Source organism: Lactuca sativa, chromosome 6 (assembly GCF_002870075.4).
Source record: "Lactuca sativa cultivar Salinas chromosome 6, Lsat_Salinas_v11, whole genome shotgun sequence".
NCBI lineage: Eukaryota > Viridiplantae > Streptophyta > Magnoliopsida > Asterales > Asteraceae > Lactuca > Lactuca sativa.
Window position 1 is genome coordinate 33,406,433 of NC_056628.2, and position 21,406 is coordinate 33,427,838.

Consider the following 21,406-nt stretch of genomic DNA (forward strand, 5'->3'; position numbering starts at 1 on the left):
TTGACGTCTAAATCTCCTACCACATCTTAATGACATCCATTGTTGTTGTGATAGATCCTTCTAAAAAGTACCTAACAACTTATTTACACATTTTATTCACCGAAAATGTCTCGTTTTTTTTGTTATTTCCGATATCCCAATTTTCAAATATTTCCGTTTCCAATTGATCATGGTTTTTTCAGTATTAACTTGTTCTAAGCCCGATATAATTGATCTCGTACCGTAAACCAAACCAATATTAGTTCACTTATACTGGTCCGATCTTTTGGTTCAACCAATATTAGTTCACTCGATCCTGCTATGTAATATCCATGTAAACATTTTTTTACTAAAAACCGAACAAACATGCTACAACAAATGATAAAGATGTTTTTAAACACTTTAATACATTTAATAGCATAATATACAAAAACAAAATATAATACCTCTTTTTTTACAAAATTAAAAGTTTGTTGATTCTAAACATAAACAAATTTTTAATAAACCCGGTTAGTCGGTCACCCCTCTCCAATAAACCCGAATCCAAACATTTAAAAGTAGCACAGCGGAAATCATCGCACCTGTCAATCCGATGGAGCAAACACAGCCTCCGTCGTCGGAACCGCCACCAGCATCCACTACACCACCTATCACCACCACTTCCTCCACCACGTCACCTGAACAACCACAACAATCTCAACCGCAACAGCTCTCGACCACCTCATCTTCATCTTCATTACAAGCACTTCCTCCTTACGTAAACCCAAACCCTAACCCTAAACACCCAAATCCACCGATATCACAGCCATTGCAACCCCAACCCCTAAATCCGATGTTACGAACCCCATTTAGCCGCCCTTGGCAACAAAATCCTCCTCCTTTCCCTCACTTTTCTTCCATAACCAATCATGCCACTGCCCCTTCCTCTTCATTAACTTCGATCCCACCGCCACAGAGGGGTGGGATGGCCATAGGAGTTCCTGCACATGGTCCTTCTCCGCAGCCGCCCACTTCGTTTTCGTCATTGACTCCATCTTCGTTTGGTTCGCAGTTTGGTGGAGGATTAGGTCGTCCTGGTACTGTTAGTATGCCCGAATCTGCAACCAGTACTAGCACTCCGCAGGTATGCCAATTTCCTTCTAACCTAATTTCACTATCACAATTTGTTGTCTCCAACATTAACATCTGTATATATATTCAAGGTGAGGCAATCGATATCTGGAATGCCGGGAGTAGGAATGATGGGATCTCTTGGTTCCAATTCTTCACTTCGCCCAAGTGGAGTTCCTGCATCGCATCCACAGAGACCTCTGCAATCTTCTCTTAGACCACAGACAGGTGCTAATAATCAGACTGCATCACAAGTTAGTGTTTTTGTCTCTCCTGTTCTAATATCAAATTGTAATGCTACATGACATTCATGAATCATGATACATATAAATGCACTAGATTGATCATTGATGATGATGTCAAGTTATGATCATCTTATCTGCAGAATTTTCAAGATCATGGTCTTTTAAGACTTCCATCAGTTGGATCACCAGGAACACCATCACCCACTACACCACAAACCTCACAACCTCATAATCAACCATGGCTATCTTCCACCTCACAAGGCAAGCCTCCTCTTGCACCACCATCATTCAGACCACAAATAAGTCCTCAATCATTACAGAACCGATCCCACTTACCATCACAACCACAAAACCCCATCTCAACATCCACAAATCAACCTCAAATCTCCTCATCTTTACAGTCACAACCATCTTCATTAACACAACAGCCACAAGAACATTACACATTACCACCATCAAGGGTCCCACAAACTTTGACACATCAGCAACAGTTGGCGAGAAACCGTGGGTTGGGGAACCAAAGACCGTTTGCTCCTGGTGGTGGGCCACCTAGCGGGGTTGCACCGCCACCTGTGTTTAACAGAGCGCTAGCTGGCATGGAAGCTAGTGAGCCTTGTAATAGGATTATAAGCAAAAGAAGCATCCATGAAATAGTTGCTCAAGTAAGCATCTGTCATCAATTTCTTTCATATGAAGTGGCTACATATAATATAATTTATATAACAACTGAAACTGTTGAAAATTCTTTTTTGGGTATCTGTAATGGACAGATTGATCCAGGTGAAAGATTGGATCCTGAAGTGGATGACATTCTTGTTGATATTGCTGATGATTTTGTTGAATCTGTGAGCTCCATCTTCCCTAAATATTTTAGTAGTAAAATGTACTTGACAAAATGTTTTTTTAAAGATTTTGCTTGTATTGTTTAATGAACTGGGATCTTTTTATACAGAAAACTTTTTTTTTTCTTATTTGTTTCATTTGTCTACTTGCTCCAGATTACAACCTACGCATGCTCTTTAGCCAAACATCGGAAATCAAATACTTTGGAGTCAAAGGACATTCTTCTACATCTGGGTTAGAACTAAAAAAAATAATTAATCCCAAAATATATTTGTTTACTTTAAATTTAAAATTCTGAATTAAACCTAAAAATGGGTTGCTTTTTTTCAGAGAAAAACTGGAACATGAGTCTCCCTGGGTTTGGTGGAGATGAAATCAAGTGCTACAAGAAACCAGTAAAGACTCTTAAGCAATATGCAATTTTTTAACACATAAAAAACAGTAAATTACATTTTTGGTCCCTGACTATAGCTGATTTTTGCAGTTTTGGTCCCAAATAGTTTTTCCTTGCAAAATTTTGTCCTTCTTTGAGGTTTTTGTAACGTTTTTTGGTCCTTGTTCCAAGTAACATGACTTTATTTTTGGGGCAAAAATTGCAAAAATAAGCTTTATGGGCCAAAAGGGTTGCAAAAACCTCAAATAAGTACCAAAATTGCAAGAAAAAACTTGTTGGGACCAAAATTGCAAAAAATACAATACTCAGGGATGAAAAAGGTAATTCTCTTTACATGTAACATTTGAGTTTTTGATATTTTTCAGTTTGGTAATGATGTTCACCGAGAGCGACTAGCTGCGGTATATAAAATACTCTACTACACTTTGCTTGAATTTATTAATTTTTAATTAAAAAAAAAAAGTTAAATAATAATTTATTTTTAATTTTTTAGATTAAGAAGTCGATTGCTGCTGCTGAGACGCCAAATTTGAAAAGCTCAGGCGGACAGGCTGGCGGCGGCGGCGGCGGTGGTGCTAAAGGTCATCCGGCAAAGGCACCTGGTCTTGTTATCGGTTCTCCAAATCCAAAGGGTCGTGAAGCCACGTAAATTATAACCGTTTTTTTTACTGTCGAGGGTTATAGATTTAACTAGAAAATTCTAGTATATATTAGCTAGTGGTTTTTTTTTTTTACGTGACAAGATTTGATAATATAATTCTGTTGTTTTACCAAATTTTTTTTACACCCGGTGAAAACCCAAATTTGTGCACCTTTAGTGTTTCTGTTAGAATTGTAGATAAATAGATGTCTTCTCACATTCCAAATAAAATTGGTAAATTATACTTTTAAGGCCAAACATATGATATTATGATAATTCCTATTACCAAGTTAATACACATTGCGACCTAACATTTTAATTATCGTTTGGTGTTTGATGTGATATAACGCCTTTCCAAAACTTATAAAATATCGAAAAGTGACGAGTAATGTTCTAAGTTTGACTTCAAAACCAAAATGTACTTTTAATTGATTTGCAAACTATCATCTAGTACTCAAAACTCATTTTTTTCAACCGTCAAATATTTACCTACTTTAACCTGAATTTGATAAAAAAACGATAGCTATTAATTTGGAGTGACTAATTGATAAAAGAGTTACAAGGTTATTATTTTTTGTGTTAAAAACAATCTAGCTTCTAGCACTATTTGACACAATCAATGTTTGACTTTTTATATTTTGTTTTGCAGTTGACCAACACCACCAAGAACTTAAAGAAGTCATTTAGACATTCGATTATAAAGCAGTTAAACCAACTTCTGGGCTCAATTAATATTGTCTCTCTTTATCTTCTTTTTAATTTCTTCTTAGAACTGACACTTAACTACCCCCTGAAAACAACCATTTCAACTTCCACACCTGTACTTTTCCATCACACCAACTCCAACAACCAAAACTCCTTCCTAATCAACCAAAACTCATCTTTAAAACCACCAGAAACCCTAAAACACATAATCATGATGGATAGAGTTCATTTGTCTAGAGCAATGGCTGAAACCTTCTCATGGTATTGTTCGTTGTTCTTGGTGTCAATGTTGGTTTTGAGTTGCTGTGAGTCGTTTGCTAATGAGAATGAAAGAATGGTGAATCGAGTTCAAAGAAGTGACGTGGGTTATGGTCCTTGTGATGAGATATATGTGGTTCGTGAAGGAGAGACGTTGCATATGATTGGTGAAAAATGTGGGGATCCTTATATTGTTGAAGAAAACCCACATATTCATGATCCAGATGACGTGTTTCCAGGACTTGTTATCAAGATTACGCCATTCAAAAATAGATAGAAATCGAGATATATGGAGGTTTTCTTGTTTTAATACATCTTTGGTTTATGTAAAGAAAAGAATGAAGTGTATTTTCAACGAATGTAGTCGAAAATTTCTTGTTCAAGATTTCATGGCCATGATTTAAAAAAAAAAATTTGTTTTCTTTTTATTTTTATTTTTTATGTCGGGTCTTAAAAGATCAATGGCCTAAATCCGGCCCAATGCCTTACAACCCAACTACCCAAGTAGTCAAGGATCCAACATAGAAATTCATTTTCTTTTGTCCCATATATAAATGTAGAGGTGCACAGATACCGGTTCTTAACCGGTTAGGTTTTAAGAATTCTCAAAAAATGAAATTTTGTTAAAAAATCAGTTTTGTTTTTTTTTTTTAAACAAAAAAAAACTGATTTTCGATTTAAAAGAAAATGATTCTAAACTGCCAGTTTGATTTTATTTGGTCGAGTTCTCAAAAAACGATTGCTTTAGAAAAAAATCGGTCCGATTCTATTCCATCGGTTCTCAAAAAACAGTTGCTGTAAAAAAACTGATCCGGTTCTATTCCATCGGTTCTCAAAAAACCAGTTCATTTTGTGCACCTCTATATAAATGTAGGATATAATATAATAAGTTTCACTATCATTGTTATCATAAAACTCGTGCATATCATTGATCAAGAATAGTAGAAATATGGTTAAAAGGGAAGATTTCCTTAGAAGGGATAATGACTTAGAAGGGTAATATATTTTTCGATTTGTATATATTTGGTCATTCAGTTTTTTTCGTTCACATTTACTCCTTCAACTTGTTTAACTGTACACATTTAGTCCTTATGAACGGCTACTCTAGGTAAGTCAGAAAAAATGACTTAAAAGTGTAATATATTGCTCACTTTGTATTTATTTAGTCCTTATTATTATTATTTTTTTTTTGCATATTTAATTCTTAATATTTTTTTTGTTGCAAAATAAGTCCTTGTTGTTTTTGTACACTTTCAATACTTATGACCGGTTTTTTAGGGTTTTCTCATGTCATCCTATACTACATAATCATTAATAAGGTGTTCGAGACTGTTCATGGTTATGGTCATCGCGGCCTTGGCTGCTTGGTTGCTTAGTTTTTGTGGTTTGGCTTAGGTTTGTGTTCTGAACATCGTAATTTCTTCATACAATCATAAATTTTAACGATATTTATATCCACGTGTTCGTATTTGAGTCTACTACAATTTTATATTACAATTTTATAAAAGAACGTTTGTACATACATTCATCAAGAAGGCATGAATATAAAGATCATAAGTAAAAATATATATTGCTTTTTAACTAGAGTAATCTAAACAAAAATTGTAGTAGGCTCAAATACGGATGCATGGATATAAATATCAATAAAATATGTGATCGTATGAATAAGTTACGACGTTCAGAACACAATACCTAAGACAAATTATAAGAACTAAACAACCAAGTAGTTGAGGCCGTGATAACCATAACCATGAACAGTCTTGATGTAACAGTCGGGATTCAGGTATTTACATTTCTTACCCTTAGTATGAAAATTGTTGCAAATTGGTCCTTTCGTACACTGGGCGTACTTGAGGAGTATGCTTAGCGTACTAAGGATGGATGAATGCGGAGGGTTGTCACGTACGTTGGGCATACCAAGGGGTATGCAGGGCGTATGTGACTGGAGATCAAAACCCTAATATCCGGATTGGAGACCTATTTATTCATCCTTAAGTCATTTTGACCAAACCTTAATCAACCTCCATAGCCTCATTTCGCCCCTTAACCTCAGATTTCCTTGTGAGTGTGATTCTTAAGCTTAGAAAGTGTGTTGGTGGCCATTTTAGAGAGTATTTAAGAAGGAGAAGGTGGTGAACAAGCTTTGGATGCCATTGAGCTGCTAGATCTTATATCTATTTCATTTTGATGAGCTTTTGGAGGTATAAAGTCATAACCTTGTCATCTCTTTTGTTAGTTTGAGCTAGGGTTTTGTTATGGAGTCCCTTTTTGGCTCTTGGACCTTCTCTTGTGAGTTGAGCAACTCCAGAGACTAGGGTAGCTAGATCTAAGCTCCTTGAGCATGTTGGATGCACAAAGGTGCCATCTTGAAGGTTGTTTTGACTCCATGCATAAGTTTGAGGTCTTAAATGAGGTCTTACTCGGAAGAATGAAGTATTGGGGTCACTCATGAAATGCAAGGGCATAAAGTTGCCAACTTTATGCCCTAGGACATCTTAATGGACTCAAATAAGAAGTTTGAGGTTGAAATCCCAAGTATTAAGCACTTAATGATCGAATATGCATATCCTACTTGTACATCGTGCGTAAATTCGTTTTGGACCATAGTTTTTTGGTTGGTCATTATTGGGCCAAGAGGCCCATTAATGGTATTTATCATGGGCCTTAGGCCCATTAGCAAAGGGGAGACTTTTGAGCCATTATGGATGGACTTAGACTTAGTGTTTAGACTCTTTGATCAGGTTGTGTATAATCCTAATTTAGGGTTAATTATATTATTGTTCAGCATGTGGTTTCAGACTGTTAGGCGAGCAACTTTTGTGTTCAGCAGATTAAGGTGAGTCTTCTCACCACACTCATGGGTCGAAGGCACCAAGGCCGACCCATTAATTAATATGTATGAGATGATTAGTGATGGAGTATGTGATTGTGGTTATTTGATATATATATGGTTTTATGTGAAGATTATGGGAGGAGCCCATGGCACACGATGAGACCATGAGAGGAGCCCATGGCTTGGGGATATAAGAACATGGGGGTAGCCTATGATATTTTAAGGAAGACCATGGCAAACTTATATGTATATATGTGAACATGGTATTATATGATTATATGATTGATGTGTTTGGGAAACTGACTAAGCTTGTGCTTACAGTTTGATTGAATGTTTCAGGTACTTCTAGAGATAAGGGCAAGAGCCCGACTTGATGGTGCAGCGTGCATTCTCCTGTGTTTTCATATTTAGTTTTCAACTATGAATTTTGAAAACACTATGGCTATGTAATGAGATTTTTAGACACATTGTGGATGATATTTATGATATTAAAAGTTAAAATTTTATGTAAAAATTTGGGTTGTTACACTCGAACGCCTTATTAATGATTGTGCCGTGTAGGATGACATGAGAAAGCCCTAAAAAACCGATCATAAGTACTGAATGTGTAAAAAAACAACAATGACTTATTTTGCAATAAAAAAATATTAAGGACTAAATGTGCAAAAATATTATTAAGGACTAAATGTGTACAAAGTGAGAACTATATTACGTTTTTAAGTCATTTTTTCGGCTTACGTGAAGTAGCTGGTCTTAAGGACTAAATGTATACAGTTAAACAATTTGAAGGAGTAAACGTGAACGACAAAAAACTTAATGACCAAATGTGTAAAAATCAAAAAATATATTATCATTTTAAGTCATTATCCTTTCTTAGAAATTTAAACCACATTAAACCAATGTTTTAAAAACCGATTTGAACCGGCCGGTCGAACCGGTTGAGCCAGGAACTGGTGGAGGGAACGGTTCAACTATCACCATTTTTACATTGATTTCTAAATCGGATTGAACCAGCCGGTTTTTAGAAAAAACTCAGTTGAACCGAATAAAAATACATGAAAAATAACCATTTATATAATAAACTTTGATGATTTTTTTTTCAAATCTATTTAGTTTTCTCTAAATAAAAACATATAATAAATGTTATAAAGTTTTTTGATGTGGTTGTATTCATCTAAAATTATATTTGGTTTCGATATTATATTTTATTTTCTTTTTGACATATATGGATTGATGTAAAACATTAAAACTTATGGTTATGTGTTATATTAATGTATTTTGGATTCATTTACAACCTATTTTTATGTGTATTTTTAATGTTTGAACTTATAAACATCAAATTCATAATTTATATATGTATGTATGTGTAAGGAAAATAGAAAAAAACATGAAAATATAGAAACCGGTTTTTTTTCACTCGGCGGTCGAACTGGTTAGACCGGTCACCATACCGGTTCAACTAAAAAACCGATTTTTAAAACATTGCATTAAACTTTCTTGAAGACAAAAAAATGTTAGAAATTAAAGCTTAGTTTCAAAAAAACCACAAGAACCATTCAAAAAGTTTTGTCTACATTAATTAAAGTAAATTCATACTATTAATCTCACTTGTGTTTTATTAACTATAAAAATTATCTTTGTATAATGTTTTTGGGGATGTTTTGAAACTAAAACACACAACCCATATTGTATACTTTATAATTTAAGGGGGAAATGACAAATGATGAATAGCAGCCGAAAAAAAAAACTCTCAAATGGTCCAAGCAAAACCGGATCCAGGCCCAAATTAAATAGCCGGGCCGGGTGCCATCCTGACACCCTTACCCCCGGATGTATTGGTGACGGAAATGGGTCAACGGGTCGATCTAATACTCTTTGATTTGTTATTTAGTTTGCCCCAATTGATTGTTGTTTGAGGATTTTTAATGATTTTCTGTTTGTTATTTGTAGAATTGGGCTGGGCTAACGGATCGATTATATTCATTTTGATTTAGTCATGAGACCTTTAAGCTTAAGAGATAGAATCATGGAAGTATCATCTTGGACTTCTTATATCTGAACAAGCATTTTGATACCAATAAATTGGTTAAATTATCGTTAGATCACCATTAAAATATTAAACTGAAAATGATTTGCTTAATTCAAAGTTACCAGAATAATGCAATATGATGTTCCTATGAATTAGTAGTAGAACACAGTCTTTTAAAATTATAAAAATACCATATTTGTACATTGTAGTTTCGTCTATTGTAGTTTCGTATGCCCTCTAACAATTTTCCAAAGGTAAATCAGACTTGTGTCGTAAGGAATAAAAGCACGTTGTATGTTGTGTTCTCATAATCATTTGGCGTACTAACCTCGCGTCCTTTGGTTTCCATGTAATGTCTAATTCCATTACTTCGTATATTCCAATTTTTGGTATTTCATTTTATCCAACCAAATAGAATATTAGTTAGGAGTTAAGATATCATATGTGAAAAATGACGTAGCTTAGTTGGTTGTTTTTTGGATGAAATGTGTAAGACTTGGGATAAAACAAGAAGACACAAGGTCAACTCTACGTAATGATAGTGTCACGATTTTCCCATGCATGTACTTTAACTAATACGGGAGTGCCTTGTTATCATTCATAGGTCGGAGGGAATGGTAACACCCTTAACATACTGTCACATCAAATTTTTTGAAGCAACACAGGCTGGAAAAAGTGGTAACACCCAAGTTGTATAATATATGAAATTGTGATATGTTATATTAATAGGTTTTATTTCAAAAAAAATAATAAAAAAAGAAAAGAAAAAAGAAACAACCAATCACAACATTCTTCCCTTATCCTCTTGTTACCCAGATGACGCACCACCCTTGGCGAGGCTTGTAGTGTGTTTAATGGGGGTGGTCTTAACGAGCCTGACGAGCTGGAGGCGAGTGCCACTCCCTCCAGCCTTAGCGGGTCAATGAGTACTCTGTTACCTTCCACACTGTTGAATATGTTATGAAACCCTTTTATTAATTGTTTCATATTATATAGAGTTATTATTTGATTATAACACCTCATATTTATTTAGGAATGTTTCCTATTTATAACGGTTTTAGAGTTTGCTCAGGACTCTTTGTAAGGTTATTATATAAAATCATATAGATGTGTTAGTTTATTCTTTCCAACAAAATTTTCCTCTTTTATCTCCTTTGAGATTTAGCAGCAATGTAGTCTTTAATATTAGTGTCGTTTTTCTTTTTTTCCTTTTTCGGGTTTTCCTCTTTACATCCTGATATTCGTATGGTTGCTCTATTAAATTTTTACACATTAATAGTTAATCTATTTTATAACAAACAACCATTTGGGGAAGTTTGGGAAGGTGGGTTGTGGATGTTGCAATTCACTCTTTTTGGGATTTATGATAAAATGCATTTTATTCATAATATTCATGTATAATTGTGCTAGCGTATGAATGTATGATCAATGAAGCCATGCGCCACAATATTATTCTTACGATGCATCATCATTTATTTCATAATCTTGTGCTCACATTAGTCACATAATACTGAAATTCCCAAGCTGCTATATATAAAAGTATTTATACCCATAGAGCATCACAATGCATGGTTTAGTGGACTTTTTCACATTCAAATGATTAAACTAAATTATTAAACCATAATGAGATGTCAAGTTTGACGTTAAATTGTTTGGAATTCAATGAACATTAAACTTAAATAATGAAGTAATATAAAAAAATAACATACTAATGTAACAATCTTATTAAAACTCTTAGAGTTCAAGTGGATGTCCTTAAAATGTAAAGTTTCCAACTTAACGTTGTCGGCAGATTAGGTTGAGGGGTATCCTCACGTGTGAGAAGGGGGTGAAAAGAGGCCACGTCATTATTTAAGCATTTCACAACAAATCCACTAGCTCGTGGAAATGATGTTCACTAGTGAAGAGACAATGAAGAAGAGAGAGGTTGTAAAGAGAGATAGAAACAAACAAATATTCCACCAATTACAACCCTTGTCTTCTTCCGTAGCCGATACTACGCCACAAGACACTCACCCATCTTTAGGACAGTGTTCACGCGTGACTTTCTATGCCATATAGAACATCACGCGTAGGGTGAGACCCATACCGAAGGCCTTATGTGTGCTAATATCTTGTGAGAATGAAATGAAGAGGCATAATGAGGGGTAGCCTAAATTTGGATGTTTTTTGTCTTCTTACGTTACTCAATGACAATATGACATGTAGTGGCGGACCTTAGTGGGGCATTTGGGGTCCCGGGCCACTGCTCAATTTTCAGCACGCAGTGGAAATTTTTTTTTCTATTAGGTGCACCCTCTTGAAGTACGAGAGACACCCCTACTAAAACAGTCTGCGTCCGCCACTAATAACACGTAAATGGTGTTGAAAATAAGAGATAACACCATACATACCTTTTCTATATTAGAGCCTATTAGACCCTATGAACAATGAATATAACTAAAAATAATTATTAAATATCAAGCAATTTACACACGTTATTCAAGTATATCTTATAGGATTATAGCATCTTCTATGCTATCTATAGTCAATGTGAACAAGTCATAGAAACACAAGTTTGAAGTCTAATTTTGGTAGTAAGAATGATGCGACTGCTATTTTAGTTTTTTGACTTTGGTTGATTATGCAAATTTGTGGTCCATTTGGTGTAAGTAGGTGTCATACGCGCGGGTCGTAATTCTTATCTTACATATTTTATGATATTTGATAAAAAAGATTAAACAAAAGCTTATCAACAAACTATATGTTTACGATAAAAGATCAAATACACGACTTTCAATTTCAAAATATAAGATAACCATTTTAAATTTTATGGTTTAGCCCACGGGTTTTTATGGACAATATAAGAAGCATGATCGGTCTTCAGGATTCAAATGTCCAGAACTAATCGGAAAAAAGACCTTAAAAATTAACCGAAAATCATTATATATATATATATATATATATATATATATATATATATATATATATATATATATATATATATATATATATATATATATATATATAGAGAGAGAGAGAGAGAGAGAGAGAGCGAGAGTTAGGTTCAAATGTTTTCACTATCTATTGTGTGCATGTATGATTAATTCTGGACCAATCATTTTAGTTATTTTAAGAAATTAATTAATGCATATTAAATGCTGAAGATGTAATTATTATCCATTATATCTTCAACATGTAATATGCAATAATTACTTTCTTAAAATAACTAAAATGATTAGTCCAGAATCAATCATACATGCACATAATAGATAGTGAAAACAAAATAACCTAACCCTATATATATATATATATATATATATATATATATATATATATATATATATATATATATATATATATATATATATATATATATGTATATATATATATAGGTTCATTTGAGTCCATGCTAATTCTGTGAGACCGTGAGACCAAATCTAAAATAATTTTAATATGTAAAATAAAAAGAAAAATCCAAAAATTCTTTTTTTAATTATTATTTTCGGAACTTTATTTACCTAAAAAAATAAAACAAATTACCATTTTTTTGAAAAATACATGAAATATTCTAATAAAATATTACACTCTACATATTCTAATGTAATTTTTAGAAGGTTAGAATATTCTACTAGATTTGCCAGATATGTAGAATATTCTAATATTCTACTAGGATATATAAAAAGTATGTATTTTATTTATTTATTTTTAATTTATTTTTGGTATTTTTTTTTGGAAAATATATAATTCGAAAATAATATTGGAAAAAGAAATTCGAAAATTTTCAAATATTTTGCATTTTAAAAATATTTTTCTTTTATCTAATAAATGAGTGGATAGGATTGCGTCTCACAGTCTCACAAAATTAGGTCGTCTCACATGAACCTAACCCTATATATATATATATATATATATATATATATATATATATATATATATATATATATATATATATATATATATATATATATATATGGAAAAGTTTAATAGAGTACCATAATTATTGGTTCTCCAAGGAACCAAATTTTTTGTTCAAGTTCTAGACTTATTCTTTATCGAAAAAAATAACTAAAAATATCTAAATTCATAACTTAACATTGTGAATGTTAAATATATTTTTTGGATTCACCATGTCAATTTAGATTCACATTGTGAATTTGACGAAAAAAATAAATTTTTTTTTATCGAATTTGATATCATTGGAAAGAGGATAAAAAGTTATGAATTTCTGTATTTTTAGTTTTTTTTGTTTTTGATAAAAAATAAGTTCTAAAAGTTAAAAAAAATATTGGTTCCTTGGTTAACTATGGTTCTCTATTAAACCTCACCATATATATATATATATATATATATATATATATATATATATATATATATATATATATATATATATATATATATGGAAAAGTGAATATATGACTGTTATGTACGTAATATTAGATATAGAACCTCTAATACTACTTCATTTTGCTTCTAAACTACGTACTTTTGATATAAATCCTAAACTTTAAAAAAATATAGTTTCCTACTTTTTGTTTAAACCAAATCATTTCCTAATTTCCCATTTAGAAAAACTAATTTCTTACTGTTACTCTCAAATTGCATTAATTGTAATACACTCACCGTTAAAACATAATTTACATTTTAATTTTAAGTATACTTCTTGAATCTCAACAATTATATTCACATCTCAAAAAAAAGATCATGGAGATCAACAACTAAACTCCACAATTTATCGACATTGAAATGAATTGTAGTGTTCACACATTTAAATCTTTTCAATAATGATATAATTTCCCTAAAACTTTATCATGTATCGTATTTGTTTTACTACTTTGTATTTTTCTTGATATTATTAAGCTTTAGCATATCGGGTGGAGCAATGATGCGTGAGTTTAGGAAGAATGCTAAGAGTAAATCACAATTAATTTGGAAATTTTAATGGTTCTATATCTAACACTAGGTACCTAACAGCCACATATTACCTATCCCTATATATATATATATATATATATATATATATATATATATATATATATATATATATATATATATATATATATATATATCCCAAATAATTGGGTCATTTGTAGGTTTGCACTTTGTCCCCCTCAAATCCGACCGTGACGAGAAGTTATGCAAAATTTTAAGATTATCTTCTCTAATAAATGAAGGTTTTTTTTGCCACTTGTCATACTCTCATTCATTTTGCCACATGTCATTTTGTGGTTATTTTGAATTAATTTTTATTCCAAATTATTAATTTTGTGGTTTTCCTATTTTATTAAACTCCATATGGTATTTAAATTTAATAATAAATGCATATCAATTTCATTAATGGACTTTCCTTATAATTTCAAAATTTTAAAATAAAATATGATTAATTTGATTTGATTATTTTATCTAAATGATTTGTTTAAATTTAAAAGAGAAAAAAAACACTTTAATTTTAGTAATTCAATATTTTTTTTATTTTTCTTATAAATTCAAATTTCTCAAATGTTTATCGATATTTAATTGTTTTAAATACACCCATGTAATACATGGGGCTGACACCTAGTAAGTAATATGTAACGTAATGCTTTCAATTAATATATTATATCCGTTCAATTATAGTGTTGTAAATTATACATTCCATTAAACTATAACTATGCCATCTACATAAAAATAATATATAATAACATAATTACCTAACATTTTTTTTAACTACAACATTTTGATAAAAAAAATATATATTATAATGAAGCGATATAATCTAAACTAGGCGCATAACCTCGGCTTTAGGGATATCAAAAAGTCCCGTGGGACCCTGTTCCCGTGGGGGCCACGTCCCGTTTGGGGGAATTTTTTTAAAAAAATCGGGGGCGGGGACGGGGGCGGGGACAAGGTTAACCCCCATTTTAATTTCGGGGGCGGGGTCGTGAGTAGGCAATCCCGTCCCGAAACCCCTACATGTTAAATATATATTTACATATATTAATTATGTAAACATAATAAACAATAACATGATTTTGATCTTCCAAAATTCATCAAAAAATATGTTTTTAAGTTGTTAGTATAATGTTTTTAAGATACCATAACTTTTTTATTTTTAACATGTAAGATTTTGCTATAAATAATTATTTGTTACCTAAAAAATAGTTTCTTTTAACCTAGATAACAATTTTTTTTAGCAAAAAAAAGGCAGCTCAAAATCAATCGGGGGCGGGGGAACGGGGGCGGGGGCGGGGACGGGGGAACCGGGAAATTTCGGGGGCGGGGGGCGGGGACGGGGGAACCGGGAAATTTCGGGGGCGGGGGCGGGGAATGCGCTCCCCGTCCCGTTTGCCCCCGTTGACATCCCTACTGGGCTTCGCCCGAGGATAATTTTTTTTCGTCATTTTTTATGGGCTTCAAGGCAATAATAATAACATTTTAAGGACCTAAAGTAGCAACCTGCCCTAAACTATTGTGGTGAAAACCTAAAACATCTAAACTTTACTATTCCTAAACCATCGACCACCACCACCACTTACCACCATTGCTACCGACCACCTACCACCACCGCTCATCATAACTACCCACTTCTATCACCTATCTCTACCACCCCACTCATCACCCACCAAAACCACCATACACCACCACCACCACCCACCCACCCACCCACGCACTACTACCACCTATCACAACCACTCATCACCACCACCAACTATAACCACCACCCCTACCACGACCCACCACCCCACATGTCACCCTTACCAACCTTCATCGCCATCACCACCAAACATCACCATATTCCACCACCCGCCTTCACCAACCCATCAACACCACCACCACCGACCCACCCACCACCCGCCACCCACAACCGATACAAATTAACTATCACCAATGACCACCATTTACTAACCCCCCCCCCCCAAAAAAAAAAAAAAAAAAAACTCCACCACCATCACCATCCCACCTACCACCACCCGCTGCCGCCACCACCCCCACCACCAAATCATGTCTATATAAATTATATGTGATTAGATACATATAATCACACACAATTAAATACAAGAGAAACATTATTGAATCGAAAGAGCAAAAATAAATCTTGCCTAAATAATGATATGTGACTGGATATGTATAATCACATATGATTTATGTGGATAATATTCATTTTCTCGTTTTCAGTTCAATAGTTTGTCTCGTGTATTTAATCACAAGTTATTATATGTATTTCATCACATATGATTTATATGTAAAATATTGTTTTCGTGTTCTTAATTTAATACTTATTCTCGTGTGTATAATCACATGTGATTATATGTATCTAATCACATATGATTTATATAGACACGATTTAATTTTTTCCATATAAATCATATGTGTTTAGATACATATAATCACATGTAATTAAATATATTTAATCACATATGATTAAAGTTGCTAAAGAGCAACTATTGAATCAATAACACGAAAATGAATATTGTCCACATAAATCATATGTGATTAGATATATATAATCACATGTGATTATATATATATATATATATATATATATATATATATATATATATATATATATATATATATATATATAATCACATATGATTCAGTAGTAGGTCTTGTGTATTTCATCACATGTGATTATATGTAGTTAGTCTCATATGATTTGAGTGTAAAAGTTATTTTCATGTTTTTGATTTTATAGTTGTTTTCGTGTATATAATCACATGTGATTACATGTATCTAACCACATGTGATTATATGTATCTAATCACATATGATTTATATGGAGAACATTCATTTTTTGTCCATACAAATCATTTGTGATTAAATACATGAAAATGCGAAAATGAATCGTATGTAAATCATATGTGATTAGATATATGTAGTCTCATGTAATTAAATGTATTTAATCATATATTATTTATATAGACAATATTTATTTTTGTCTTTTCGATTAAATAGTTGATATCGTGTATTTATTCACATGTGATTATTTATAATAATTATTATGATTATATGTATTTAATCACACATGAATAATATGGACTATGAACAACTATTGAATTGAAAACGCAAAAATGAATCTTGTTCACTTAAATCATATGTGATTTAAATACATATAATCACATGTGACTAAATACATGAGAATAATTATTGAAACGGAAAACTGAAAACGAATAGTGTCCATATAAATCATGTGTGATTAGATATATATAATCAAATGTGATTAAATACACAAGAACAACTATTGAATAAAAAACGTTAACATGAAGCTTGTCCACATAAATAATATTGTATACATATAATCACATGTTGTTATATGTATTTAATTACATACGATTTTTGTGGACAATATTCATTTTCTCATTTTCGATCAATAATTATTCTCGTATATTTAATCAAATGTGAGTATATGTATTTAATCATATATGATTATATGTGTCTAATCATATATGATTTTGTGTCGTTTATTAAATAGTTGTCCACATATATAAAATCTCATGTGATTATATGTAACTAATCACATATGATTCAATAGTTAGTCTGGTATATTTAATCACATTTGATTATATGTAGTTAGTCCCATATGATTTGTGTGGAAAAGTTTTTCTTTCACGTTTTTGATTCAATACTTGTTTCTATGTATATAATAACATGTGATTATATGTATCTAATCATATATGATTTATATGGACACAATTCTTTTTTGTCCATACAAATCATATGTGGTTAAACACACGAGAAAGCGAAAATGAATCGTGTTTTTATAAATCTTATGTGATTAGATACATATAATCACACGTGATTAGATACATATAATCACATGTGATTAGATATATTTAATCACATATTATTTATGTGAACAATATTTATTTTCATGTTTTCAATTAAATAGTTGATCTTGTGTATTAATTTTTTTTATTTATTTTCATGTTTTCTATTAAATAGTTGATCTCATAATTACAACATTTCTTTATGAATAATATCCACCATAGAATAATTTATATTGTGTGATAACATTGCAAAATTGATTATATTGTGCAATAAACATGCATAATTGTTGATGAACTGTGAAACTATTTGTAAAAAATTGAAGTTTTATGCAGCCTCTTCTATATAAAAAGTAATTACATAATTTTCGTAATTATATAATTGATCAATTTGTTAAGCATTACATCATACATGATTATATCTTTGTGATTATTCCTTTTTTCCTTCATAATATCATGTTAAATGCATTTCCCAAATGTGAAATGAAAAAAAAGACTCACCATGTCAAGAGGAAATGCTAGTTTAGATTACTGATGAGATTGATGATAATATTGTCATTTGTGACAACATCAAGCTTAGGACTAGGAAATTGACCATTGATTAAGATAATCTGCAAAACAAACGTTAAACACTAATTAGAAAAACTAAGAGTAAATTTCACTTAATTAAAACTAAAAAAACAAAAGTGTGAAGCAATTAGAGACTTAAACAATCAAGAACCTACTGGGGGACACCAAGAGGAGAACTTGTTGAAGTCGGTGTCGTGTATTTATTTATATATGATTATGTGTATTTAATCATATATTATTAAACCATATTATCACATTATACTATATTATAAGTTTATAACTAGTAAATAATTTTTTATATATAAAAAATTGTGTTAGATAACTAGGTCTTGTATTTGATAACACAATTTATTATTTGCTAACTAATTAATAAGATAAATAAATTTTTTTGGAATCGACAAATAGATTATATTTAAAAGAAAAACATAGATAAATAACTAAATGTTGATTTTAAAAATACTCTATAGCAATTAATGCATATTATAACCTTAAAAACTAATCGACTAAACCACATCTCATAATAAATGAATATGTCAACAACTTAATAGGCATTAATTTGTTTTATGTCATATGCTTAAATATGAATTTCGCTATAAATAACTTTCATAGAACAAAAATAACTCCCATAATTAAACATATCTTTATTAATTTATAAAGATTGAATAGAAATTTATTTTTGATCACAACAATCAATTACATCATATCTTGATCTTAGTAACATTGGTTCCTATGTACAAAAATTTTCAACTCATTATCATTAAGAATTATATATGTATTAGATTAATAACTAAATTTTTTAACAAAATACAAATGACATATCACACAACTTTCATTAAATTCAAATTTCATATTCAAACAAAAGTAGTTATCGATCATTTCCTTTGAAAAAATTTCAATTAAGAGATGAGGGAAGGAAGAAAGTGACCTTAATGGAAGAGGTAGATTAGGAATGTGCTTTTCTAAGATGGAAAAGAAGTGTAACCATCTAAAACATATCACCCAAATCAAGCTTTTGTACATCTGAAACAACAGATCTTTGTCTGAATCATTTAAGGTCTCTACTCTTTTGCCAATACTGCTTTTTCTCATCCAATGGCAACTCTGAAGAATTCTTGTGTTTTTCGTTATTTCTCTATATATGAACAACTCACATTATGATTTATCAACTGTAAAAACAATTGATAAATAAATTAGTTCATCTAAGAGCAGTTTATTATCTAATAAATGGGTTCTTACGTAGATTTGGTTTTTCGATTTTGTCCAAAATTCATCCTCCATCAATCACACTGTTCCTAATGTACTCCTGATATAACTAAAGGAATGATTGATGGATGAATGATTATGTGTCTCTCCATTATTCTTTAGTGATTTGATCTAGACCATCTATATGCCCTTAAAGTTGTAAATATCATTCTCAAAGTTACAAACGGGTTAACACATGCACCAATGCAGTAGAATAACTTCCATGACCTGATTTGGATAACACCAAACCAAAATCAATGTACTTTGAGGGAACTCCAACCAAGGGAAATGTAATTTTACCAACACCATGACAACATCAATGAGCAATATCATCAGATCATTTTAGTATGTGTTCATTTCCGCCTCCCTTATTCTCATGCATTACAACAAACACTTGGAATGCATCCTCAAATGACCCATAAAACTTACCAATTTCTAGCAGTAAGGCTGACTACCAAAATGAATTACATCTTATTAAGAAAAGAGGATGAGATCGATTATGAGATAATGGACAACAAACTATTCCAAATTAAAAACTACTAAAGGAAAATCTGAGTTTTGAGGAAAAAGTGGGTTGAGAATATATACTGATTATCGACATTACATGAGGATGTGAGGAAATAAATGCTAATTAATACTATATTGAAATGATTCATAACTTGATTGGCTTGAGATTAGAGTACAATGAAGATGTACAGTACCGATTTTTTCTCAAAGGCCCGTCGATATTGGTGGTGCATCAAGAGCATTCTCCTCCTGATTTCCTAAATTATTTCAGATAATGGTGATGTGTCGACCTCAACGATAATTAGTCATCGACTAGATGTCTCTCAATAGCATCGTTATGTCTTTTCATCATTCAACAATCTCTTAAGCGAATAATCCAATTCTAGTCTTCTTTTAGGGTTTCAGAAGACATACTAAGCCTCACAACGAGGTTGAAAGCTTTATTAGCGAAGGGGAACTTATTATGGCTACGATCTAGAAGCCCGTACACGCGATTGAATCGTCGTCGTCTGATGATATCAATAACTAGGGAGTCGTACGTAGGGATAACAACAAGAGGTGGTTTCCGAAGGTACAAGGAGTAGACACGGAGGAAAAAGGTGGTGAATCTGGTGATAGTGATATGGTGGTTCCAGCGGCGGCAGTGCGGTGGTCCGGTGGTCTGATGATCTTGATGGTGGTGTTCAAAAAATATGTGATTACATATTGTGAAAGTGATGTAGCTTTTGTCTAAAAATAAATAATAAATATATTTAAAAAAATAAATAATAATAATAAATCTTTACATTTCTAACATTTTAATATTAATGGTTCATATTTATTCTCAAATGTTCTCAAAATAAAAAACAAACAAACAAATATATATATATATATATATATATATATATATATATATATATATATATATATATATATATATATATATATATATATATATATATATATGGGCTTCAAGGCAGTAGTAACTATTTGAGGTATGATTACTTTTGTATTAATCATATTAACTTATTTTGTTATGATATTAGTGGTATTTATGAATTTTGATATGTTATTAGTCATATTTAATTTTTTTAATTAAAAAATTAACAATTAATGATCCCCGATTAATTTCTGTCTAGACGATTAATCCTTTAACCTCAGTCCACCGACTAGCTAACGTTGAACATTTTTTACAACCTTGATATATATATATATATATATATATATATATATATATATATATATATATATAGAGAGAGAGAGAGAGAGAGAGAGAAAGAGAGCTAGGTTCAAATATGGATTGACATCTATTGTACGGACGTGTGGACAGTGTTATTCTGTGAGAATGA

The 21,406-nt window shown here is 31.5% G+C and overlaps 1 protein-coding gene across 1 annotated transcript; it reads left to right on the forward strand.

Moving 5' to 3' along the window:
- The first annotated feature begins 495 nt into the window (after window positions 1-495).
- Window positions 496-3,382, forward strand: LOC111897328 (transcription initiation factor TFIID subunit 12). Its single transcript, XM_023893285.3, has 8 exons — window positions 496-1,102; window positions 1,182-1,343; window positions 1,475-1,996; window positions 2,105-2,179; window positions 2,333-2,411; window positions 2,508-2,572; window positions 2,937-2,972; window positions 3,065-3,382. The coding sequence occupies exons 1-8, from the start codon at window positions 572-574 to the stop codon at window positions 3,218-3,220; spliced, it is 1,626 nt and encodes a 541-aa protein (XP_023749053.1). The 5' UTR covers window positions 496-571; the 3' UTR covers window positions 3,221-3,382.
- Window positions 3,383-21,406: the final 18,024 nt, after the last annotated feature.

Coding starts and splice junctions, on each gene's coding strand:
- LOC111897328 (XM_023893285.3), top strand. CDS start 572: ATGGAGCAAACACAGCCTCCGTCGTCGGAACCGCCACCAGCATCCACT. Junction 1,103..1,181: donor CCAGTACTAGCACTCCGCAG/GTATGCCAATTT, acceptor TATATATTCAAG/GTGAGGCAATCGATATCTGG. Junction 2,412..2,507: donor GGACATTCTTCTACATCTGG/GTTAGAACTAAA, acceptor GCTTTTTTTCAG/AGAAAAACTGGAACATGAGT.